The 26,240-nt window shown below is 48.6% G+C and overlaps 7 protein-coding genes across 7 annotated transcripts; 4 read left to right on the top strand and 3 right to left on the bottom strand.

The window, feature by feature from the left end:
• Positions 1-814: 814 nt before the first annotated feature.
• On the top strand, positions 815-1,096 carry CDV56_103578 (uncharacterized protein; the record flags this gene model as incomplete). Its single annotated transcript, XM_026757197.1, has 1 exon — positions 815-1,096. The coding sequence occupies one exon, from the start codon at positions 815-817 to the stop codon at positions 1,094-1,096; it is 282 nt and encodes a 93-aa protein (XP_026611746.1).
• Positions 1,097-3,806: 2,710 nt separating this feature from the next.
• CDV56_103154 (uncharacterized protein) lies at positions 3,807-5,037 on the top strand (the record flags this gene model as incomplete). Its single annotated transcript, XM_026756773.1, has 2 exons — positions 3,807-4,450; positions 4,503-5,037. The coding sequence occupies 2 exons, from the start codon at positions 3,807-3,809 to the stop codon at positions 5,035-5,037; spliced, it is 1,179 nt and encodes a 392-aa protein (XP_026611745.1).
• Positions 5,038-6,949: 1,912 nt separating this feature from the next.
• CDV56_102770 (uncharacterized protein) lies at positions 6,950-8,278 on the bottom strand (the record flags this gene model as incomplete). Its single annotated transcript, XM_026756389.1, has 1 exon — positions 6,950-8,278. One exon carries the CDS (start codon positions 8,276-8,278, stop codon positions 6,950-6,952), a length of 1,329 nt encoding a protein of 442 aa, XP_026611744.1.
• Positions 8,279-10,914: 2,636 nt separating this feature from the next.
• On the top strand, positions 10,915-13,367 carry CDV56_102093 (protein kinase family protein; the record flags this gene model as incomplete). The annotated part of the gene is made up of 3 exons (XM_026755712.1): positions 10,915-11,059; positions 11,109-12,737; positions 12,787-13,367. 3 exons carry the CDS (start codon positions 10,915-10,917, stop codon positions 13,365-13,367), a joined length of 2,355 nt encoding a protein of 784 aa, XP_026611743.1.
• A 1,929-nt stretch (positions 13,368-15,296) lies between these two features.
• On the top strand, positions 15,297-15,807 carry CDV56_101757 (uncharacterized protein; the record flags this gene model as incomplete). The annotated part of the gene is made up of 2 exons (XM_026755376.1): positions 15,297-15,449; positions 15,499-15,807. 2 exons carry the CDS (start codon positions 15,297-15,299, stop codon positions 15,805-15,807), a joined length of 462 nt encoding a protein of 153 aa, XP_026611742.1.
• Positions 15,808-15,890: 83 nt separating this feature from the next.
• Positions 15,891-19,627, bottom strand: CDV56_101208 (protein kinase family protein; the record flags this gene model as incomplete). The annotated part of the gene is made up of 4 exons (XM_026754827.1): positions 15,891-16,834; positions 16,888-17,231; positions 17,280-17,654; positions 18,966-19,627. The coding sequence occupies 4 exons, from the start codon at positions 19,625-19,627 to the stop codon at positions 15,891-15,893; spliced, it is 2,325 nt and encodes a 774-aa protein (XP_026611741.1).
• A 3,441-nt stretch (positions 19,628-23,068) lies between these two features.
• CDV56_100313 (uncharacterized protein) lies at positions 23,069-25,276 on the bottom strand (the record flags this gene model as incomplete). The annotated part of the gene is made up of 1 exon (XM_026753932.1): positions 23,069-25,276. The coding sequence occupies one exon, from the start codon at positions 25,274-25,276 to the stop codon at positions 23,069-23,071; it is 2,208 nt and encodes a 735-aa protein (XP_026611740.1).
• Between the last annotated feature and the right edge of the window lie 964 nt (positions 25,277-26,240).

Here is a 26,240-nt window from a genome sequence, read left to right as displayed (position 1 = left end):
GACTGATAGCAATGACTTTCCCTCCATCATTATCGAGTCGGGCTGGTCAGAGTCGTTTCCACATCTACGGGCGGACAAGCATCTCTGGATGCAAGGAAACACCTCTGTGGAGCTAACGATTCTCCCGAGACTTTCGATGGAGCGACAAACATTCTACGGAAATCCCAGGATGAGAGAGTTATCTTCAAGTGGTGAGTACAGACACACCGATCAATAGTATTTCCGGTGATGTTATATACCGATCACATCGCGCTCAAGGCTATACTCGCTAAAGGCACCGAGGGAAACAACAGAATGACCCAATGGGAGAATCGACTCGGCGAATACGACCTCATAATCCATCATAAACCCAATACGGACCGTATCATGTGCATAGCAGACGGGTTGAGTCGTTTACCCACACGATGGCAGTCTACAGTATCGGAGAGAAGGACAAGCGGATCTGGCTGGGTTCCTTCGCCACAGCCAGACGGCTGCAGGAACAGACAATGACTGTCAAAGGTAAATATGACAGGGCTGGCGTTACCCTCCAGATATCAAAATGTCACTTTGCATACAGTTCCATCAAGGCGCTGGGACACCACATCTCGAGGCTAGGCCTGGCCACAGACGAAGACAGAATCAAGGCAACAAAAAAACTGGATTACCCGCAAACCCTGTCAGAGTTCTTTCCGGGTATTACCGAAAATGCTCTTTCGAATCTCACATCGTCGTCTTCGTCAACACCCTCTCGCATCTCAAATTGTCTTCGAACCTCTCACATCGTCGTTTTCAAACCTATCGTATCCTTCACGATCACCTGCTACTCGCAGTCATGGCTGGCAACTCGGCATCCCGTCTGGGCAAAAAACGTGCCGCCTTAGCGGAAGACTCCCTCAAAGCCGAGATAAAGCGAAAGAAGAAGAACGATGAGAAACCTGCAAGCGATGACGAAGACCCCGAAGAGGAAAAGGAAGACGCCGCCCCTGCTGTTAACCTGATCCGTTTCCTCCCAGACCTCTTCCTAGTGGAACGCCTCCTGCCATCCAAATTGGACTTCGATACGCCGGATGATGTCTGGGCTATTCCTACATGGCAGAACCTCTGGAGGCTCTGAAGACTTCACTACTGAAAGGCGCCCCTTTTAAAGAAGCTAAGAGACGTGGCTATGCTGAAAAAACTCGCACAACCTTCGATCAAGACTGCCGCAATGCAGCTACAAATCAGGCCCCGGTTTCCAAACGTCTGCGCTCGTCTTTAGGTACCTCGACACAGGAGGCAAAGAAGCCACTTGAAACACGAAGAGCGTTGCGATGCCATAGAGGAGTGGCCTTCGCTCGTCATTGAAACGGGTCTTTCTGAATCAGAAGCACAACTGCGAGCTGACGCACGTTGGTGGTTCATAAATTCCGGCTACCAAGTTAACATGGTCTTACTCTTTCACATCCAGAGATCCCCCGAGCGCAGAGTCGTTATGAAATTCTACAATCTCGGACCTACCATCCCCAGAGTCACGCGTGGACTACAGGCACAGGTCCGGCGCACTCTGCCATCTGATCCTGCGTCATCTCAAACAGACTCCACAACAGTGTTGCGACCTCACTTAGCGGTCAAAGAGATTGTCATTACCTCAAGAAATATTGAGACTGCTCCATTGGAGCTAGAGTTCGAGTCCGTCATGCGCCGCCCGCCGGCCCCTAACACGAGGAAAAGAAATGTTATATTCACGGCAGAGGATCTTGCTGTGTGCTGCCGCCATGTCTTCCCAGAGACATGAGCATCATCGCTACATGTATAAGCGGCGCCGCGCTTGTCGTCTATCTACAACGTCTAACAGGACTGATCACCGGCATACCGATCGAGTGGGTCCTCAATAGGACATACTTCACCCCGGTGTTCGGAAAGGGGGGGGTACAACACCGTCACTGATGGGGTTTTGCGGGCCAGTGAGACGCTGGCCACGCTTTCTATCGTCGATGTTAAGAGAAGGATGCGTCACAAGAGGACGCCGGCGAGCATAATGCAGGAGGGATGCGAGCTGGTGGGATGGTTAAAAGAATCATCCCATCGCCTCCCCTCATTCAACAGCCAGTAAGTTATGGAGAGAGAGTCTTGCCAAATTTCGCGAACCTATATTGATATGCTTTTGTCAATTATAGCCTTTTGCTGATCTCCCAGGATCGACATGAGATCTTCCCTCACGTTTGCGGCCTATACTCAGGCCTATAAAGGGTACCTTGGAGGAGAGGAGGCCAAGGCCGATTCATTCCTCGTCATAAAGACGTTTGGACCGTGGCGCACGTGCGACCCGGTCCAGATGAAAGAATTCGTGCAATTAGGCTCACAATTGTCTTGGTGGCTAAAAGCGCGCCGCCTAAATTGGCGTGATCCCAGAGATCCCCCCAATGAGAATCATGTCCATTGACCTGAAGCATCCCACGAGAATACATCATGAGCATAACAGACGGTTCGAGAAACTCCTGGCTGAGATGCAAATGACCACCACAGGCAGGCCGGAGGCGGAGTCTAGATCACTCTCGCCGACCCGGAGTTCATGGCATTGATGGAGGAAGGTGGACCGCTGGTCAAAGGAGTCAAAGGACGTCATGCAGGCTTGCTAGAAGCAGTTATTCTAGCAGATGCAGAAATTAGAGGCACTGCACTGGCAGCGCATTGTCCAATTAGTGGTGAAATCAGCTAGGCCATGCCTCAGTGGGATCATGGGAAAGTTCAATGACTCTGAGCTCGTATGGCATTCTTATGTCTATTCTAACTATGGTGAGATTACTAACTATGCTCTAGGCCAAAATATAGATGCCATACTGCCCATAGGGCGGTGTTACTGCTACAGCAAATTTTCTCACAGAATCAAGTGCTACAGAAAGTTCCTTCAATGAATACAAGTATGAACCATTCTACCCTTGCTCTTAAGGCAACAATCTGTAGTGCACTATGGCACTACCATGAGCTAAAGAGACTCATGTTAAATACACTGGAGTGGGGCTGGAAGGCCAACACTATTAAGAAGAATTGAGGTGCACCAAAGGTCATTAGCAGCATGGTGAGTCAAGGGCCCCTAATCTAACTATGGTGAGATGCTTATCTAGAGTAGGAGGAATACGAGACTGAACCAGTTGGTTGGGAGTCGGGAGTCGGGACGGGGATAAAAGGAGGGAAATGAAGATCTTTCCATTCAGCTGGAAACCTAGAATACGAGAAATGACATCATTTGCCAATCCATCGTTCGGGAAGTCTTCGATGGAGTTGGGCAGCTGGAGTCCTGGACTCTGGTGCAATCCTAAGGGAGGCTGGCAGACAGCTGATGACCGGGACGACGGAACGGAAGTTAAAGACAAGACAATCTTCCCTGACTAACAGTAAATTTTTCTAATTGGCGTAGGACTCTAAGAGACTAAGAGACAGTTCGAGACTCCATCCAGACCATTGTCATTTGTTTCATTTGTTGATACCACACACTATTTATCTGGTGCAAATTGGCAGCTCCACAGTCCGACACTGCCCCTGTTGATCCAGACATCACACGATGCTCAATCATTCAGTGACGATGAGTTCACTGAAACTGTTATCCATCGTAAAACCATGCATTATTCTTGTTATCTGGATAGTTGCCTGATTCTCATCATAATAAGACAGTGATCCACCCTGATTACATGTTCAGTCGAAAAAACATCTCACCATGTTACTCCAATAATCGCCGTTTGCGCCCTTAATTAACTGTGTGAAACAGTCCCACGCCCTCCGTCTCCAAAGCAATCAACATTCAACAACCGCATCAGACCACCTGTTCCTCCGCCTCCACCTCCACCATGACCTTTCAATTCTTCCAGCGCTTTCGCAATAAGGATAAGGAGAAAGAGAAGGAGAAGGAGAAGGGCAAAGATCGACAGAAAGAGCAAGCTGAAGAGGACCCTTTGCAATCTGACCCTCGAGTGATTCTGGCTCGGGTGGGAATCTATCATGAAACCTGCAAGCAAAATGGCAACTGTCGCGATTTCAAGGCAATGCCTCTTCCCCCACCTCGAAGACCCTTGACTCCTCCCGATAAAGAGCTTGCGGCCATCCGAAGCAGGAGCAACACCCTCACAGCCATCACTACGTCAACTACCAATTTTCTCGACTTGAACGATAACAGCACGCTTCCCCAGGATCAGAGTCTATTCTTCTCGCGTCTACCCCAGGAAATCCGTCAACGAATATACATCGAGCTGTTTGGTGGCCGGTCGGTCCATCTCGAATACGATTTTGGCTATGCGCCGGGCTACCGTCGGAGAGATAAGAGACCGCCCGACCAATGGCGCTGGTGGCATCGGGTTTGCGATGAAGAGGACAATCCAAACCCCGGAGACATGTGTCGTACGGATGATCTCGAGGATCCGAAGCGTATTGGACGACGAGAGTTGTCGCGGCACAAGCTGAAAGGCGCGGCATGGCTGCGAGTGTGTCGCAGGGGGTGAGCGCTGCAAAGTTCTACGATCCGCGAGATCGAGCTGACTGTGGGCCAGATACCAAGAAGCGCTTCCTCTTCTCTACAGCACAAATACATTCCTCATTTCCTCATCGGTCAAGTTATGTCGACTGCCGAAAATGATTGCACCGTCACATTTATCGCGCATCACTTCTCTGGACATTCTGCACGTCGCAAAGGCAACAACTCCGTCAACAATGACCGACCGCGAGTGGGAGACATACCAAACACTCTTCCGGACGTTGCGATTAGCGTACGTTGGCGTCAGGCGCTTGCGCCTGGTCATCCACATTTTGAACAAAAGCTGCACCCCGCGAGCTGGAACCGTTCCAGAAGAGCTCGATGAAGCCTGGATTCGTCCCTGGTCGGAGCTGGCCTCTTCCCGACAGTGGGAGAGACTCGAGATTGGGCTGCAAGATAGTTGGTTTGACGACTTTTCCGCTGCTGGGAGGCGATGGGAGGGCAGGAATGGACGTCAGCTGGGGGATTCAGGGTATTCGCTGGTGCGAGTAGACGATTTTACAACGTGGGATGGGAGGTTGTCGGAGATCTGGAATGCAGTTTATCTGTAGAGTTATATATCGGCTGGTAAGCGAGATCCTTGCATTCGATACAATTTCAAAAATCGTATTTGCACATATAAATAAAGCCTTGAGCGGAGATTCAATTTACTGCCTCGGAAGCGCAAAATAAAAAATTAAGGGAATCAGAACATGGATCTGACTCTCCTCTCCGAAAGGAAAGAGGAGTGAGAAAAGAAACCAACGAAAAAAAAGAATCTCCCCGACAGGGAGTCGAACCCTGGTCTCCCGCGCTCGTTCTCTAGGAGTGACAAGCGGAAATCATGACCGTTAGACCATCGAGGATTTGTTGAAGGACCGGCCTTATTTGGTTATATGATCCTGGATTGGTTGATTTGTTTGCTATTATCACGTGATAAGGATGAGCCACTATCCACATTGCTCTTGATGCCCCTGCCATCTCCATCTCCATCTCCACAGGACTTCACTACGCTGTACCCAAATACTAATCACGGACAGGATCGGATCAAGGTTTTACATCTTTTAACTGCTTCTCCTCAAAGCCATCAGCAGTCGGAAATAGTACCCGACACACCATGTAAGGTGTCATGGATACTGATGATGTCACGGCCGTATCCCATCCTAATAATAATGAAGAGTCACCATGTCAACATGTGAATTTATCCTTCAACCTGAGGCTGAACCGCAAGGCCTTGAACGAAGAGAACAAAGAAATCCTCTTTAACCTTTATCCACACACAAAAGGTGTGGTGTTTGGTGGCTTTTATTTGCTCTTTTGCGTGGGTGCTTTACCGCCGAGACCCTGGCCGATAACTGTAGCAGGACTCCCAGCGTACTTCACTCTGGATCCCAATGACGACGGTCCGCTTCCCCCAGTCAAAAGAGCCAGTAAATCACAGGTTCGAATCGCTGATGACATTAATGCGAGAGACCTTGCTAGCGGGCTCATTGACGGGGTATTTGTGCTGGTGAGGGACTTTTTCTCAGAATCACAGATTCCGGTGACTGAGATTCAGTACTGGGGAAATTTCCTTGTCATTGTCTTCGGAAGACAGGACGTTGATCTCACCAAAGTGCCGAGATGGATTTGCAGATGCCCCTGCTACTACCTTTACGAAAACGAGATGGGTCGACCATTCCTTGAGACCCTCTTTGCCACTGGTAATCGCGGACCCTCTGGTGAAGTTGTGGAAAGAACATCAACTGATTCAAAAATCGGCGACCGGCTTTACATAAATACTCCATCTTGTGGATTGATTGAAGGGACGTGCGGCCCTGCGTCCATTGTTCGTCTGAGGAGCAGTGACTCCGAACCAAGCCATGAGTGGGTCCGAGCTCAATGGGCTTATATGGGCCAAGGGTCCAAAGACCGGCTGGAGAGTGTAGAAGCCAGATCAGCTGTCACGACTGACGATGAAAAGGTCATAGGTGTCTTTTGCTATGCTCCCTCGTCCGGCCAATTCGAGGACTGGTGTATGTTCACCGCCTCGGATCTTTCTTGTTGAGCCTAAAATGCTTCTTATGTGTCTAAAGTGGTCTATCACGTCGTACGTCTCCTACTAACAGAATAGATTTGTACTATAACTGACAGTAAACAGCATGACTGAGCTGTGTACTTGCTTCTTTCTTTTTGCTAACTACAGTCTTTTGTTTGCTCATTTGCATCAGTTTTTGAATCAAAGTACGAATTATCTCTGCTTTCCAAATTACTTGCTATCCGCCGAACTGCAAAATAACAGGAATACAATACACTGAAATACAATACAATTTAGCCATTCTTCAGTACGTATTAACTGCTCTTTTAGTCCGTTGATGGGTTGTGTACATATATTTAAACTATGGCTGATCGTCCTCATCCAACCTTTCGAGGGTAGGCGGAAAAGCTGAAGTACTCCCGCCTACTACCAACATACTCCTGGACTGGAGGAATGTTTCTTGAAAATCAGGAAGGGAGCTTCTGCAGGACGATTTTCATCGTTCTCTCGATCTCCTCTATCCCCAGGACGTCGTCTTCGTGCTCAGCCATGAGTTTCCGGACATCCTCTAGAGCTCTGGGCAGCGGGGCCGACGCCTCTAACGTATCAACTTTGGATTGAAGAGATTTGACGTCCTCGCGAATACTTCGAATCAGCGCCTGATGTTCCCTGTTCGCAGAGGCTGCCTGGCGGATCATCTTGAGAGCCATTTCCACCCATGACACAGTCTTGCCGCCTTGAGTTAAGACACTTGATATGGCTCTGCGACGTTTGTTGTGACTGGTGACGTGGGACTCTGGTTCCCTCTTGAGCATACGGGGAGTCTTGTTGTGTGCTGCAGACGGTTGCTGAGTGGTGGTGATAAGTGGTTTGGGAGCAGTTTCATCCTCAAGGTGAAGTTCCTGGCTTCCATTTCCCCCCTCTGACTTGATCCGAATGTTCTCTTTTTTCACGTCGATTATCTCTGCTCTGCGTTTGTTGTGACTGTTGACGTGGGACTCTGGTTCCCTCTTGAGCATACGGGGCGTCTTGCTGTGTGCCGCAGACGGTTGCTGAGGGGTGGTGGTAAGTGGTTCAGCAGCAGTTCCATCCTCAAGGTGAAGTCCCTGGCTTTCACTTACCACCTCTGACTTGATCCGAATGTTCTCCTCTTTCACATCAATTATCTCCGTGGAGTCTTGAGTGTCTTCCGGTTCCTCATCTGAACCGTAATCGACCATGATCGCAAGTTGGCCACTTTCGGTTTTCACCTCAGTGACAACCGTGGCTCGCGTAAGTCTGGCAGGCCATTCCAGGCTCACTTCCTTGGCCCAAATAATCGGAGTCCCCAACATCCCATCCCAGGAGACGCGGTCCTCGTCATCAAAAGTCAAACATGTAACACCCCGCGACGAGATGATAATGGCGCCCTGATCCTTTGCCCAGCTGGGCACCTCGACACGCCCAAAGTAGATCGAACCCCTCCTGGTAACATACAGAGGTGGCTCAATGAACCAAGAATCCATCATTCTTGCTATTTCCCCGCCCAGGACATATCGCCCTCCAATCTCGGGATAGTAGTATCGGCCCCGACGCTCAATCCACACCGTCGGACCCTGCGGTTCGCGCTCGAACCTCGTTTGGCCTCTGCTGTTGAAGTCAAATGGCCATCGCTCAGAGCGACGCTTGGGAATGTTCTTGAGGAGGAGCTTGAAGACAACCGCGTCTGATAAACGCGTGCACGCGGGCGGATATCCCCATACATCGTAGTCCCAGACTGTGTCCACAAGTTTCCATTCCTGGGCCATCATCTCCATGTCTAACTTGGTTAGATGTTCTGAAGGGTATATAGGGCCCTTCTCCGTCGATCCACCGCCATGGGATTGGGGGGAAATCTTCGTTCCTAAGGTACGCCTGTGCGATCCACTGTTCAGTGCTCCCGCGCATCTTCTTTTCGTCCTTTTTGTCGAAGTACTCGATTCTTGTTTTGTTTGACTTGGACTGGTGGGGTTCTCAAGGGTATGAATTTGAGAGGCAATTCCTTTCGCGAAGAGAAATCTCGATTAAACAAGGGCGGCAATCGGACTGCTGGTGTGGTAACAAGATGATTCAGGGGGAGCTGTACATCAATGCGAGCAATCGTCTATGTATTGTTTGTATGTCAGACATCAAAATCGTCGTTTCGCTCCATTGATTGTTCTTTATTTTCTTGTTGACCCCTGCACCCATGAGTTACTATTGATGTCACAGAAGACTGGGAAATTTGATTTTGACTGTCTTGTAGGCTCGGCTTGTGGAAAAACCGGCGCTATTAGTCTGAACTTTACTCCGTACCCCTATCTTGATCAGTTCACCCTGATCACAGGTACCTGAAGAAGTAGCTACAACAGCGATACAGATCACCTTTAAAAATTCAATCCTTCCTTCTTAGCATTAGTACCAGCCTAAGTATGGTAGTGTGACTTTGATTGTAATTAGCCCTCATAAGGCATGATTAAGTTCTGGATATTCAGTAGCTACGGTATCCAAAGTTTCTAGTATCATAGGACCTCAGTATCAGTCTAAGAGCTACTACTAGGAAATAAATTTATTAAGTTAGCAGTGGAGTAGTGGGAGGATGCCTGTAGCAATGACTTATTACTGCATAACTCGCCTCTATACTGCATAGTACCGTACTAGCTTATATGGAATGAGCCACTAGACTAGCATAAGTCAAGAATCCACTCGTAAGATTGACACACTCTCCTATCTGACTATGGAGTAGATAATGACTCGACTGCCCATGTCATAACTATCTTCAACTCTGGCTATGCCAGTATATTCTCTCTGTCAAGTCTTGCTCCTTGGTATGTTAGGGTTAGCACATCACGTGCCGAATCGCCCATGTACACTGAGACTAACTTGATTGTGCCTACTATCTGATCTCAAAATGACTGACCCTCATGAAACCCCAGATGATACTCATAAATATTGTCGTGCTGTAGCCATTCACAGAGGCATTCGAGACTTTCGGTCCAAGTCCTCCGTTCGCTCTGTCTGGTATGGAGAGGAGACCAGAGATGCCACGTACGTCTTGTCCGGTATTGGGATAAGAATCAGAGTGATCTGTTCCTCGTACACCACTTATAGAGATCCACAAAGAAGAAATTTTGCTGTACTTCAAACGCTTTGTACAGCGTCGCTAGCCAGACCGTTACGTTGTCCAGCTTTGATCTTCCACTGCAGCCGATGTACCCGCCACCGCTTCGAGCGCGATTCTGTTTGACTGCGCCGTATCAGCCAAATGTGCCATCTTCATTACTTGCGTTCAGGACCATCGAAAATATCAAGAGACGAGGCAAAAACAGTGGTAAAAAACATACAACAGCGGGGATTCGCTGGTGGTCACCCACCCAACTACTAACCGGCCGGCGTGTGGCTTCAACGCGGTCAAAAGGTTGGTGGCTGCCGCGGTCGCGCGACGCTGCTTTTAGTCGCGCGACCTTGGGTGACCTTGGGTGAGTGCAGAATAGACAGGGTGAGTGGTTCACCCACAATCACCCACAGTCACCCAGTCTCACCCAATAGTATTGTCTTAGACCCATAATAACTACATTAGAGCGCCTCTCATTGGCGACGTTTCAGTTCTTGGCTGAACACAGCCACGATGATCACTCCAGGCAGCAATCAATTTCTCCTATTTTTCCGTGATGCAGGCGCCTAGGCTGCAGTCTTGTTGCAGCTTATGATATAATTTGTACCTTAAGTACATACATGCACTTTGAAGACGAGTAATAGCAGCGTGAGGACCAAGTATTAGATGATTAGATAACGTAAGAGTTCTTCGACCGACACCTAGGTAAATTCCAGGGGTGGGTTCATGTTCGGGTGCCTAGTCACGTGATAACCACAATCAATTGTTGCGCAATTCAGACTCGATTTTTTTTTTTATCCTTTATACACCTGCTAGCGGCTTATCGTCGGACCGTCAGCACCGCAACAGTTCAGATCCCTGCCACCACTATATTAATTAGCATCAAAAATCGTTTTTCATTCTGTCCTGAGTACCTTGATTTGCGAGGATCTACTATGAGTACAGACGTAAAGATTAATATACAACACATCTACTAATGTTATTCACCAATAAGGATCCTCCTTGTGGCTTTACAGGATGAGATACCAATCAGAGTTCATGTAGAACTGCTTAAGTACATGTCAACTAACTAGTTAGCCCGGCTGTAATTGATGACTAAGTGAAATATTCCACAGTTCACGTGAAGTTTGAAAAGCCCTTGGCACTAAGTCGGATACATATTTTGAATAACAACAACGGTCTCTTTGAGCGTTGGTCTTTCCGCATGACTTACCCACAATCCACTGGTTTCCAGAGGTAACCCCTTGTATCATAGCATCGCGTTTCCAATTGACTGGGCTATGGACTTGGGGTATTCTGCATCTTTTCTCCAGTTTAAGTATGGACCTACTCTCAAGTGCGACAACCATTGAAAACAAACCCATTGGCACTGGCCTGGATGGTATACGAGGTCAATTACTTTCTGTATGCGTTAATGATGGCCTTCCGTGCTCTGTTGAATCGTTCCAGAAGTTGGATGCCGAAGGTATATCAGTTTTCTTGGTTGGATGAGTGTCTCTGACAGTGGGTTTTAGCTCTCCAAAACTTATCGCTCGACCTGATACTAGCCTTGCAAGCCCTCCCCGCCTCTCGCGTGCTACGACCTGTGAAGAGTGGAAGTAAAAACCTCTTCGGTGATTTATCGAGACTTAGTGCAAGTGTGAACTCCAATGAATTCGACATCGAACGGTTGATACCGTTGTTGGGGGCAATATTGAAGGAAGAACCTGACGCGGTTATTTGGAATAAAGTCTACGAAGCCATTACTGAGCCAACGCCTCCTCCACAATCTGTATCACTCCTGAATCAGACTCCATTTTCGCACAATACAAGCAGCGTTGTCAACTCCTCCGGGCACCGAAAGTATTTTGACGCCGTGCTGAAAGAGGAGCTTGGCTCAATCTTCATTGGTGTGCCTCATTTTTATGACACATTCTTCGGGGATATTACTGGTCTGGAAGAAGAAGTATGTCTTATATTCGAAAAGTGCAACGAAGGTGATTACCCTCTATACCTCGATGGAACCGGCTGGCGCGATTGGCCAAAGGATGCTCAAGAAAAGGATGTCCTGGATTGGCTCACACGAATATCAAAATTGCTCCAAGAGTTTGCCGCTGAAGGGACTCCTGCAGAACAGCGAGAGTTACTAGCTCGGCCTTCCAAACCTTTGAAGGGATCTACTGCGAAACGCAAAGTGGATGTTGCCATTGTTGGGGCCCTGCACGCCGCAGACGAACGTAGTTTTCATTGGTCGCATGTCCTTGTTCCTGGTGAATTGAAAAGCAGCCCAGATCTTGATACTTCATCCAATACCTGGCGCGACCTGGGTAGATATGCGAGGGAGGTGTTTGCTGCACAGCCTACACGTCGATTTGTATTGGGCTTTACTCTTTGCGGTTCCATTATGCGCTTGTGGGAGTTTGACCGCTTAGGGGCCATCGCCTCCTCCTCGTTTGACATAAACTTGAACGGGATACAATTTGTTTCGGCAATGTTAGGATTTCTGCGGATGAATGACAAGCAGCTGGGCCTCGATCCGACCATCAGGACGTCTCCTAATGGGAATCAATATATGGAAATATCACGTGGCGGGAAGATGGAGCGCTTGATACTTGACGGCCTCATGAAACCGTCATCATGTGTTGCTGGTAGAGCGACCGTTTGCTGGAGGGCCCGTCTTGAGGGGAACCCCGAAATCTTCGTCGTTGTCAAGGATTCATGGCAGTATCCGGAGCGAGAGGAAGAAGGCGAGTTACTGCGTGAGATTACTGAAAAAAGCGTTGCGAATGTCGCACGGTACTTTTGTCATCAAACGGTCGAAGTGGATGGAAAAGTCGATGATGTCCGGGATAATGTCAGGAAGGGTCTGGATATCACGAAGGCTTCAAATTTCAAAGATGCACGCCAAGCAAGAGAACGAAGAGACTTGACACGTTCAACCCGTTCCCAAATCAGTGGTGCTAGTCGAAAGAGATCATCCAGCCGCGCTAATAATCCTCTACCCGCCAACAAAAGGCCTTGTTCATACTCTTCGTCCATGACTGGTGACGCTGCCTCGGAGAATCGTATACACCGTCGTGTTTTTATCAGCGATTATGGAAAACCAATATACAGAGCGAGCTCTCGTGTCGCCCTGCTCAATGCCCTTGAGCACTGCTTGATAGGTCAGACTTACTGCGTACGTTCTTATGCTATCAATGCTTATCATCCTAGGTTACGAATCATTGCATACAAACGCAGGTATTCTTCAAGGTGATATATCCACTGGCAACCTTATGATAAACGAAGGAGAAAATGACAGCTCGTGGCCAGCCTTTCTGATTGACCTGGACCTTGCCATCAGAGAGGAGCGAGAGCATGCGTCGGGAGCAAGAGGCAAAACGGGCACGCGGGCTTTCATGGCTATTGGACTCCTTCTAGGCGAGAAACATTCCTTCTGGCATGACCTGGAGTCTTTCTTCTGGGTTTTGTTTTGGATATGCATTCACTACAATGGGCCCAATGAGGAAGTGGGACCAACGGATTTCGACTGTTGGAATTACGACGACGATCAGAAGTTGGCTAACTCGAAGAAGGGGATAGTCGACGACGAATCAGATTTTGAAGGAACAGCAAACAAGTATTTCACACCATTTTATGAGCCTTTGATTCCTTGGGTGAAAGCTTTGCTCCGTGTCGTCTTCCCCGGAGGTGCACGGAGGAAAAAGGGCGATAGAGGACTTTATGCCCAAATTAAGAGAGTCCTTCGAGAGGCCGCGGAAGACCCAAAGGTAATAGGCATGGAAGAAACCTAAGTGTATTTTTCGTCCACATGTTCTAGTTCAGTGCTGAGCAGCAACAATCTTACCATCAACCGGCAGCTCCTAGTCAGGCAGTCTCAGCAGATGATTGGGCTTCTTCGTCTCATTCACGCAGACTTTTATGCCGACCCTCCCTTGACTTTCCTTTGTTGATTGGAGGATGCTTGACCCATGTTGAGGTTAACGTTTCTAGTAGAAATATGACCCTATAAAATTCATTCTCTTGTGTGAACGACTTTTAACGTTCTTAGATACCACAAGTGATATAACAGACTCGGCAAGATCAAGCCACCTGCCTTCTATGCAGCTCTCGAGCTCGGAAAGCTGGGAGATACACGATTTCCCTTTGTACATTGGGATGCCGTGGTCACGGACAATCAAGCCGGAGTCTATCGGGACATCACTAATGATACTGGACCTCTCCTGGAGACAATAGTCGTCGAAAGCCCTCCTTTCTGGTGTGTTTGAAGAGAACAATGATTTTTAAACCTAGTACATCCACATAAGCTCCGGCCCTGAGTTAAGCGCTGTCCGACAAGAGACAATGGCCTAAGCTCCAATACTCAAGTCAAGTGAATGGGTCCTTGTCCATTTTTGGCTCATAATCACGTGATATTAGCCCCACTGAGAGCCGAGGTTCATTCCCAAGGAAAATTCAGGCGTTCCTTTCCTGCAGCCCATTCTCCGACTGGAATGGCTTGATTCACTCAGTCGTCGACGCTCCGTGGCTCGAGACTGATATCCACATAAGCTCTTCTATAATCTGTTAACACGCTTTGTGGCAATTTGTTTACGAAGATGCTAGTGTTAGGGACTAACACGCCATGTGTTCGAGTGCTTGTCGCGAGGAGAAAAGCCTGGTCGGCAAGAGACATGGCGGCGTCAATGTATACAAAGCATTTGAGGAACAGTCGTTTCCTCACTGGTCAAATGATGTTTTGCAATCCTAACAGCCAATGGCCTCTTTCTTGAGAGCAACTTGTTGGCATGCGTCACTATTTGATGGCCATCCACTGACGAAATGCAGGCCTCGCACTACCCAAAACCCCAAGAGATAACATGGCAAGAATTGGACTGGATGTCAGATATATTGGCTGAGAGTGAGTACTTGACGGCAAATCCAGCTCGGAGCTTACCACCTTCCCCATGCCTCTTTGCCATATTCCTTCAAGGCTAATAGAGGCGAAAAATTGCGCTCTGTCGCAAACCCTGTGCCCATCAAATCCTCCCATATCGAAGCTTGCTCGGTTGGAAAGGTGGTCCATTCGCGTATCTTGGTCGGAGGAAATTTACGTCGGCATTAGCCGGATCGCCTTCGGTTGACGAGTCTTTGTCTCTTTGGATGGATAACCCGAGAAATGAATGAACATGGCATGGCAGGCATCGAGGAATTTGGACGGCGTCGTTTTTGGGTTGAAGCCTCAGTTGGTCCTCGGCTTGCTCCCTGAGTAGCTGCTCCTCTTCTAGGCGCCGTCGTGAATCCTGTAACACTTGGAGGGACATTCTGTATGTGGTTGGATGCTGGCCATAATCGAACTGTTTCGGGGAATGTGTTTCGTTTTGGTCTGAAACTGAGAAATCCTCTAGCCGTAATGGGTTTGTTGACGACAGCCAATGACGTGTCATTTCTACCAGCGACCCCACTGTTGCACTTTCGAATGGCAGCACAGTCATATTTCCATACGTCCCTTAGGCTCGTGGCTCTAGGAAGAAGCGCAGGAGTCTGTCGAGGTCGCCCAAGGTCACGTGGTAAGCGGGCAACTTGACGGAAAACCCCGCCATAAAATTAGATAGTTATAACCCAACCTTGCCGGTTGGGTTAAATCTCATTACACATCATGGAAGTGTAGGCTACACCTTCATGTTTTACTTCCTTTCGCTACTCGTTCTCTTCTGTACTAGGGTTAAGAACTTGCGCATGTTATGACGAACCCACGCAGCCTCCGAGAAGCCGCCAGTTCAGTCGCGACCAACTTACGGCTCAAAATCCGCCATCGCTCGCATCCTAATTATCCTTGGCTCTTCCTTCCTCGAGAGAAGGATGTTATAGACAGCATTGTCAATCTATGGCTTCAGGTACGCGGCATTCATTGATACCCTACGACTCTCGACTCACATAATTCAGGATAAAGAGAATCTCGATTTTGTCACCCAAAAAACAGGCAAATCTTTCGACGACGACCCTCGAAAAGATATATCGGATGCATATCCTATCATCTGGGCTGATCGGCCTCTCGCAACCGGTGTTTTACATACCCCGTTTCCCGGCAAGATCCTCGTTATTATCGCGCTCGAGGATTTGGACGATCAGAATGGCTTGCCCTCCAATATCGGTCAGATTCCCTGTGGGGGCTTCGCAGTGCATTCAGGAGATGAGGATATGAAGTTTAAGAAGCAAGGAGGAGGCTTGGCTTTTTTTATCCTGTTGAACTGATTACGACTCATTTGAAAAATGCAACCTTGCACGGAAGCCAGTCATATTCCTGTACATTGCTACAATACCAGTTGGTCGCCGCGTCAATGAGCACCCCAAGCGGTCGAGTCTGTACTCTGTGGTAAAACGTATGTATTCCAGGCTGCCCAAGCGTATTCATCCTCCACTCGGGGCAAACAATAGTTGACAAAGTTACTCCATGCAGACGCATCGGAATTCTCAGGAAGTTGATAACAATGACCATCATTGGCTTGCCCGACATAAGTCGCCCCATAAGTCGAGTCGCTCCAAGAGCTCGTATCATTCTCTTCAGGCATGCGGAATAACGGGGTGGATCTGACAGCTGAATCAATAGCCACCTGTGTTTCCCCCAGATGTGGAGTAGCACGGATAGCTTCTGCAAATGGTTCTGATGCAGGAACATATCTTGGCTCGGTAACCGTGCCTTGAGCCAGTGCGGAATCACTCGTCCCAGACTGTTCACCTGGTGTAGCCGAATTGCCGGAAGAAAAGTCCTCGGCAGCACGGGATGAACACTGGACAAACGTAGCAGCAGTTTCGAAGTCGTCCTGGCCGTGAATACTGAGGCGATCTGACACCATGGCATAGTGCTTTTCGCCAAAGTTACCCCAAGAGGTTGGAAAAGAGTAAAATGAAGATCTGAGACTCGGCGGCGCGGCCGCTGGAGGATCTGTCATTGGAAAGGGATGAGATGAAACCTGATTGGATTGATCTTTCCGGTATTGGGTGATAGTGGGACTGGAAAAATCAGCCTGGTATTGGTCATCCAAAGGTATGCCGGAGCCCTCGTTCAGGGATGAGTCTGCATCAGCGATTTGGCCATGTGGCGTGGGTATAGACTGAGAAATTTCGGGTGTAGCTTCCTTTTGGAGACGTTTAGACTTATTATAAAAGTCGGAGGGCGGCCTTTTCCGGCATCTGCGTTCTGACGAAGCGTGTTCGATCTTCCCGTCGACTGTCGAAGCCGTTGGATAGCTTTCTTGATCTCCCCCAGGCTGAGCGGGTTCTGGAGGCGTAGACGTCAGTTTGTGCACGTGTCACTCATCACATAAGCCTTACCACGGGCATAGCTGGACGCAGTTTGTTGGCCCAGTATCATTGGCTCACTACGAAGAGGTCTCCGTCCTTCACTTCCAGACACAGGATCATTATGGTTTATAGCCTTCTCAATGTACCCTTTGGCCAGGCTATCCGCAGCCACAATACACCGTAAATGTTGCAAGAATCGTGTGTTGCCGGTGGCCAATTCGTCATATCCCCAACCACAGGTTGTCAGTGCTTCGATCATCAACGACGCGACCGGGAAGTCCAATTGCCGTGCAATTTTCTCCGCCCTAGGATAATTCCTTCTCCTGAAAGATATTAGGAAGTCCACGTCACGGATCGAGAGGTCTTTCTGCCAACTATAAAACGACATTAGTGACAGTTTTGCTTCATTATGCCTGACATACATATGGTTATTGTCAGCACCAAGTGTGGCAAGGTCGCCAAGCCCACATTTTTCGATGAGCCTGTAAAATAATGCTGATCGAGTGTACTCTCCAGATATTTTCTCTTTTGTCGTAGGAATTTCCTGTGCTAGTTGCTCCAAAGCCACGCTCAGTCTCCCGCGTCCTTTGCTAAGAGAACGCTTTTCTACCATGTTCGCCCTGTCGTCAATATCATTTCGTAGAAGGACAGAAACTGTACGCGATAAAAAGGCAACGGTGTTGCTTTTCTCCTGGACGCGTTTCTGGCCGTCATATAGTCGGCTGAATCTTGTTTTCGCCTCACCTCCTCCGAAGATGGCGCCGCCGAGATTCCAGATACTGTTCAGATCTTCTGGGCTAATATTGGGAGTAACGTAGGCTGCAGCCGCATTGATGAGGCACTTTCTGTGGTAATCACTGATACCACAGGCGCATACGTATGCACCCAGTTGTTCTAAATGTCCGATAGGTTGTGACTGAGGTATTGACAACAATAATCTCGATTTTTGGAGTCTTCCACGGTTTGACGGTACTTGTACTGTCGACTTCAACGAGGGATCAAAAGGGGTTCTGATAGATAGACTTGTCTCGTTATGGGAACTTCGCGGTTGTTTAGGAAGCAAATCGGGCTCACGTCTAGTCCAGTTTGATTGATAGCTGGCCGGAGCACTTCTTCCATGGCATATACTTGGTTTGTGTAAATCAAAGAGCTGTTGAAGTTCTTTCCCTGTGCCACGCTCTAGGAATGACCTGAAAGCCGACCGCAGTGGCTGCAAGTGAATTAGTTGACTCCAGCGCGTCCAGTAAAGACATGGCTTACCTCGGAGCGAAGGATTGTAGCTGGCGTAGATTCGTCAAGTGCATCAATGAACATATTCTCTGTAGACATTTTGAGAAACAAGACATTTGAAACTGCCAGCTGATTAAAGTTGAATTTTGAAGCGATCGATAGCGATGGAAGTTCTGTAACTCCTCCAGACCACCCCTCAACTAACATCAACATCAACCAGCCGCACAAAATAGTGCCACCTGCTTGAGGAGTAGTCTCATTTGGCTCCGAAAATGCTGGTTGGCCCTTAACCCTCCCTGCGCGCTAAACCATGTCATCTAATTGGCGTGAGGGAAAGTTACCTGGCACCTCTTTGACTTGGAAATGGGCTAACTACTCTCAGTTTTGCTCCTGTGGAAAAAGGTAACCAAGATATCCTTCGCTGAAGCATGATCGAGACCAGAATCATTTTCCTTTCACCCCTTTCCCTCTGACTTGGAACTTGTGGAAAGAAACGCTCCTGTGCTCTCCGCTCCGACAACAAACATTCCATAGTACTAGTTTTGGGCCCACGGTCCTTTCATCTAACCAGTCCGACCCTCTGTGTATCGGTCGAGTACGAGGTCTGCAAGTTAATTGTAGGTAACTAATAACGACTAAGAGGGAAGATCATAGGCATTTTACGGATATCCCAAAAAGGCTAGCCAGTTTATTCTGCGACAACCTGACGTAAGCGAGCCTTCCAGCCAAGTTATGTACATCCAGTGTCTGACAAACCCATTCTGACAGACTCGAGGTCTTGAACTAAGTCACTGGCAGATTCATATCCTTTGAGCCAGCATTTGAGAGTAATTTCACTGCAAACATGTACATCCTGTGGGAACTGCTGCTTCGCAAACCTATCGTTGACCTTTTCATACCATCCGTCTTCCCCATCAACAATGTCGGGAAACACAGGGTGGCCCATCATGATAAAGTAGATAGTGCAACCCAATGCAAAGAGATCTGTTTTTGTGTCTGCCTCAAACGGATCCTCTCGGGGGCAATAGAATCTGCAAGGTTCGCCGCTGCCTCCATCGAGGAGCACAGTGCCATTCTCTGATAAGTGCTTCCCTTGGAAGTCAGACAGTTTGAGATGGAACTCCTCATCGAGAAGGAAGTTTGCGGGCTGAATGTCGCAATGAAGTACTCCCCTACTATGGATCCATGCGACTGCCTCAGCTGCCTCCTGGCACCAGGATAACCTCTGCTGGAGTGACGGCGGGGAGTCGACCGATTCGAGGATATAGTCAGCCAAATTTCCATTTATAGCACGCTCCAAGTAAAGCCCGCTATTCGAGAACCTCTTCAATCCTATGATCCGTCGATGGTGTCCCACGACTTCGAGAAGCTTCCTTTCCACTTCAAGCCGGCTCATGTCTCCACCATGGGCGAGAGGATATTTCAAAACAGTGGATGCGTCGACTTCTCCAATGAACGCGCTGCTTCCTGACGCAATCACCCGCTGGACTTCAGGGGGACAGTACTGCTGGTATACCACAATTTCGGCCTCGTGCAGCATTCTGGGGGCGGGGCAAGGATGATGGGATGAGAAAGGCTCTGAATGGGAACGCGACGAAGAATTAATAGGAGAAAAGGTGGTCCATCTGTAGGACAGAAGAGAAGGTGATTTCCAGAGCAAAGACATGGGCTTCCGACCCGTCTTTATCTGTTGGGGTGCCCATTTGGGCCTCAGCTGCCAAGAAAGCCCAACCTGGAAAGGTTAAATCCGATTTGTCTTGGCACTTTTACTTGAACGCTGAAGGCCATATCTGGGCATATCCGGACAAGACCGATTCGCAATATACTTGAGAAAATTGACTGAGTTCTATAATGGCGACATTTGGTGACGCCAAATAATTATGACAACTGAAACAGCCTTCGCATTCGCATAACCAGCATAGGGAAACCTAATCTAATAGGGAAAACCTATACCAAGGCTGATACCAATATCACAGAGAGACAGCTTCGGTAACGAGAGATGTTTTAGATACAGCGAATGGCCCAATATCATTGCAAAATGCGAACGGTGAAGTTGTGTCCTAACATGACGCAGAGAACCCCACACAGTATAGCAAGGAATGTGTACCGAACGAAATTTGCAGCTTCCGGGCGCGATTCAGCTGCCAGGAAAGGCTTGATTGCCATCTAAAATGGTTAGTGTGGGATTATCACCAGAAGAAGTTATCCTAGCATACCTTGATCAAGATTAACATTTTGGGCATATATGACCAGGAACTCGGACCATCGACGTTGCGAGGTATACATCTCTGTATCCTGTGCATGTGCTGCCACCTGGCTTACTGCATTGAACCATTGCATACTCCATTATTTCGTGTTTCGGGGTAGCAGTGCAATGCTGGTATATCTTGCGGGTGATGCGTCGCTCACAGCCACATGCCATGGTGATTTTGCTCTGAATGACTAAACTGGGTGGGGACTGAAGATGGACCAGTGAATAGGAGCTGTTGATAGAATGTTTCGGAGCAAGGGCGTCGCGATGGAAAAGTTCGAGCTCATTGTGACGCCTTTATATAGATATTTTTCTCCAGTTAAAGAAGTTATAAATCCCCGATAGATTGCCCAGATAGCTGCTTACATGTCTATAGCATGGACGAAACTGTTTCTACTCGCCAGTTTCTCTGCTTGACACCACTTTTCTCGTGGACAACATCACTTTGCACTGGTGCGTCGCTCGGACTATACGAACGGAGCGAAAATCGGTTGGCGCCACTAACTATTCCATAAATTACCGATTTCCAACCGAAAAATTAAATTTCAGATGTACGAGTCGGCCTTGGCATCGAAAGTAATAGATTCCTACCGCCAATTGGAACGTGTAGCGGATTTAGATTCCCCTGCGGGAAGGGAAATACACCTATACCATTGGCCGCGTCCAGACACCAGCGAAGCACCTCCTTTGTCATCCCATGTCAATTCTGTGGAGCCAAAGGAAATGTATCATCAAAACAAGAGCTTCGATATAGGATTACATTTTATGCAAGGAGCATTCCGCCTTGGGCAAGCAGTGATGACGAGCCATTATCTAGATGATTCAGAATAATTGCGCACCATTGCTTGAGAGAATCTATTCCCCTCACTTTTCCTTTCTAGGTTGTGATTTTCCGGCGCTATTGCAACAGGGCACAAATATCGCCCAGGTAGATATTTGTAACATAGTACATTGGCGACAGCAATCAGCCACATCACATTTATTAGTCCCATTTCGTTCGCCTGTCGAACGTATCATGCGTGGATCCACCCGGAATCAACCGTGGTTAGTCCACCCATGGATATTTTTTGGCGAGAATTACCCCAGAAGTACCAGGCTCTGAGGATAGTTTGCGTTATACGTTCAAACACCCTGCCATGCATTAATCCCATATGTACCAAGATATCTTTGCGATTTATCTCAGATCGGCGTTGGTTGGCACGGTCATGGATATTTTGTGGTAGTTACACCCTCTTTCCGGACCGCGCTAGAAGCCTAGAATCTAAGTACTTTTGTTTATGTTTCCTTTTAGTTGTGAATCTGTATGATTCTTTGGACAGCCATAAATACCAGCTGTAGTTCAAAACCCAGAAAGTCAATTCTAACTCATCGTGCATTGCCTGGCTTTCTGCCTTGATGAGTCCTGTGATCAGTCATGGCGAACAAAATCCAAGTGACCGTGGATGTCGACATAACCGAAGTTATCGACAATGTATGCGAAGCTTCCCAACAAATCTATGTGAATGGTCATAGAGGTGCGTTACCTCACTATATGTGTTCGTTTTTTTCTAATCAGATGCAGTCGGTTCTCGCATGTCGGTCCTTCCCAGTGGCAAAGGCAGCCTCTCTCAGCCAGGCAAGAGTCCTGTCCCAGTGGCATTACCAACAGCTAATAAAGCACGCAGCCTTCCAATCCTGGCGAATGCGTTTCGACCTTTCCGATGCAGACTGGAGAAGCGTACACCAAGGTAGAAGCAGACGCTATGCTCAGAGGCGTATGACATGGGATCAGTCTCCAGTGCCGTCATCAAACTGATCAAAACATACGATCTGGGCCTAAGAAGTCGGAACTGTCATGTCAAGTTGACAAGGTTATGGTTATAATGGTATTTGTCAGAAGGCAACGATTGGGTGACAGAGAGCTTGTATGAAAATTGTGCTAATTTTGCGGAGGGCGACCTTCTATACGTGAGTTGAAGATTGCTTGACTGATACGTCCCAGTAAAGATGTCTGTCTGCGCGAGTTACCTAGTTCTAGGCTCCCTGTAGAACCCCCAAAAAGTACGACGATGCACATTAGAACATAAGAGAACAATAATACTGACCAAAGATGTTCTTTTATCGTTTGTGCTCATAATTTTCCCTGCTTTGATCACAAGACAGCTGTGAAATGGAGCTGTGCCCTGCGTGTCTTTTCAAGTCAGAGTATTTACCATAGATCATCTCTACACTTATCTGTTCACGAAGGTGCTTTTGTATGAAGTGCCCATAATACCGCGTTTCTTCTTCATTTACTGGACATCTAGCAGTGGTGCATATTCGCTTTCAATACAGCACGGACACAATGGGGTGGCGTTTTCTAAGTTCCATATTCATCAGGCTTTTCGCATGCGCCCTCCCACAAGGTCTGCACATTCGTATCAAACGAGCAGGTAACTGTACGCTGACTATCCACAGCAATCAATCGTAACACAGTTTGGGGCTCCCACTTTGTTCATGATGCTGGATATGGATTACGGATTATGGATTATGGATTAGTTAACTTAGGACCGATCAAAGCACTGGATGAATTAGTGTAAAGAGAATGGAACTGAGCGTCTGCGAAGTTGCAGGTCCTACTGAGGTGAGGACGGCCCGCGTCCATCAGAAACTTTCATTCTCTGTTAAGAAGTACCCAAGCGCTATTAGCCATCTTTTCTAAGGAACAGCCGATCTCCGCTGTCCCCGAATTTCGTCTCCAGTGGCCGTTACTCACGCCACACGCAGTCTTTTAGATTCACGTTCTTCAGATTCACACCGCAATCGTTTGAGAGAACCCGGCCGCTTGTGACGGTCTAATGTGCACCGATGGAAGTCAATGATTAAGGCTCGTTTAAGCTCAGCATTCCACAAGATGTTTTCCGAACGAAGATCCTGGTGGAAAATGCCTAAAGAACGGATTTCCCTTACCGACCGAGAAATCGCACGTTGAATGGTCTCGTCAAGGGTTATATGGCCCACGCTCTCGCCACCCCAACCCATAAGGAGCATATGACGGATTTCTCCCGCGCCGTGGAGGAAGTAGATCTGGGCCAAATTGATAGCTCCAAGAAAGACTGGGACTGCCGATCCTTGGGCACGCTGGAGGATACGGTAAACCTCTGCTTCGCGCGACACCTCCTTCCAGAGTCTTGAAGTCGTCCCTTTCCCGACAATAGTATATCCGAATGTAGCACAGGTAATCTTGAATGGCGCACCGTAGGACCCACAAGGGCCTATTGGAGTACAGTTATGATCCAGATCTTGATCAAGCTGCAACTTGAGCTTCTTCACTAGGTCTTCTGCGCCGATCGGGTGACGGTCGTCACCTCTGCCGAGTATGTGCAGCTCCGTGTTTGGACAGTCAGGATCAAGCGTGCCGCCTTGCTGTAGCCCTAGAAGGCACTTTTGTGTGCAATATTGAGCAACATATGGACGAGATTGCCCGATTTGGTTCCCTTGGGGGTCTGTTCGGGGTGCGGAGCGTTGGGTTGAAGGGGAAGATGTAACCTGGCTAAACCCCCGCTTCCGTCCAGCAGATGCGGAAGGGTCTACCTCAGAATCCGAAGAATCCTCTTGGTGATGCTGGTCGGATGATGGCGCGCAGCCAGAGGCTGCTCGTGTGGTCACTCGACGGCCATTGGTGACGGGAGATCCTGCTGGAGACGATGAAGGGAGGTACTCAGAGGTAGTCTGCTCAGGACTAGTGTATTCGGAGCCAGAACAGTCCACGCTAGAGATCTGTGGTAATGCCGCCGCTGGGATCTGGGAGCGTTCGCTATCGAAACTCGTGTGCCAAATTGGCAGCTGTGCCCGCGCGTCATTCCGCCAGGCTTGATCACGACAAGAGGAACGGAAACTCATCAGACAGAGGCATAGAGTCCTCTCAACTCGGGTCCTGGGAGCCCCGGGCCTTCCGACACCCGCAGTTTCGTACATATTGGGGTCGCCAAGGTCGTAATAAAGAGTACTTGGGTCGTCGTAGGGCACCCAGAGCTGCACGTCCATGAGGCCGTTCGTTAAATATGAATACTCGAGACCTTCTTGAATCATGACGTGAAATTCTTGGACAATGGCTGATCCGACCAGTCGCGCAGCGTTGTACCTTGATTTCTTCGGCTCTTCCGTAGGAATAGTGTCGGGTTCGACGACTTCTTGCCAGAAATCCATCGGCCGGAGTCCCTCACGGAGGCTCCCCACCGAGAGCTTATGTGGTGGTTTGTATTCGACTGTAGTGAGCAAGGTGCTCGTATTACCATCGACTCGATGGATACAGAATTGGTCAGGTCTAGAGGGTCTTGCGGCTGATGGTAGGCTAGCATCTATTCCATCATCTTCATCCAGAGCATTGGCGTGATTATCGAACCATATTCCGTTGCCTAAATGGAACTCCTCTCGAGCATTGGGTATTTTGCATAACTCAGCGACGATATCATGCACATGGTCTTCAACGGCCAGTCGCTCATAGGTCTCGAGATCCTGTTCGCTGCTGATCGGTCGACGCGCGAATCGTCGGCCATGGTCTCCTAACGCAACAAGCGGTGTGAATAACTGTCGTGCGTCCTCTTCCGTTGGCTCAAGGTAGCGGCAAACAGATTCGTAAATTTCTCGTTGCCTAGCTTCACAGTTCGTCCACGGAAGCAGTCGTATGGGGCAGTATTTCCCGGTAGGAGGGGGGATCTTGCCGGTTGTGGAGCGAGAAGGTGCTTCAGCTCGTAGCGGCCGCCAGAGGAGATCGTGGCAATGTCGTACAAACTCCCCGAAAGTCGTCGGTCGGTTGCGCTCCCTCTCCTGCCTCTCTCTTTCCTCTGCCTGCCTCTGACGTTCTTCTGCCTGCCTTCTCAACGCAGCTTCCTGCCTTTGGCGTTCCTCTGCCTGCTTCCTTTCCTCTTCTGCCTTGAGGAAAAGCGCCTTGTAGTCCGGAGAGCTGCTCCCACTCATCGTTGCCGTGGAAGAGGGATGGAAGACCCCGTGGCAGCGTTGTTGGTTAGACTACCCCTGTTATCGGACGTCAGCCGGGCGGAAGCTCGGCGAAACTATTTATGCGCCGAATTATTCGTGTGCCACCCCACTCGCCAAGAGACTCCCTGGGACGAGAGCGGTGGTTTAAGAACCTCATTGTGTCTAATATGAATTTGTATGTTACATTCGCCTGCAAGCTTCTTCTTGAGCGCAAAATGGGCAGATCGATCCAGTCATCACGCATCACCACTGATATTTGTACGGTAAGGAGCACATTCAGGTTAGAGAGAATAAACTTTACTGATCCATAGCAATATGTAGATCCAGTGACGTATCCGTTTTGTCTGCAGTGTAAAGGTGTCCTCTCCGCATTCAACTCGAGCTTGGTTGTCCTCGAGACATTCTAGGAAGGCGTTCCGGTAAATGAGGGATCTACGAAGGGAAGGCATCGATTATAAAAGCCCATGAGCACAGCAAGCTGTGCGGAGTGGATATTTGTCTAGGCATCCGATTCAAGTCGGGTGTCCACGTTCTTAGCTGACCAGACTAGTCCACTGCAGGAAAAGTATTATCCAATCGCCAATTCGGAGGACGGCCGAGGATTTCGCACCTTCGAAAAAAACCAGCACGGTTGCCGAGACTTGACGATGACTGAAGGCAATATTCACATCAACTTAATGGGGATTTTGACGTCTGCAATTCTGTGCTTAACACTTTTTAGAACTTTTCATCACGGACCTTAGTCAATTTCACTGAGCGGGACATATCTTTGGTACTGTATGTTGTAGAGATCATACAGTTCGGAGCGGATAAAGATGGAGACCTCAGTTGGCCGATTTGATAAAGCCTGATAGTTGGTCGACGTAAGGGCAACTATGAGAATACAAGTGATACTCATCGCCACCACCTACGCCCGGGGGGTTGGGGTGGTTTGGTTGGGGGG

The sequence above is a fragment of the Aspergillus thermomutatus genome, assembly GCF_002237265.1.
Source record: "Aspergillus thermomutatus strain HMR AF 39 chromosome Unknown NODE_208, whole genome shotgun sequence".
Taxonomy (NCBI): Eukaryota; Fungi; Ascomycota; class Eurotiomycetes; order Eurotiales; family Aspergillaceae; genus Aspergillus; species Aspergillus thermomutatus.
The sequence above is the reverse complement of the archived record's forward strand: the minus strand, read 5'-3'. Positions and strand labels throughout refer to the sequence as shown.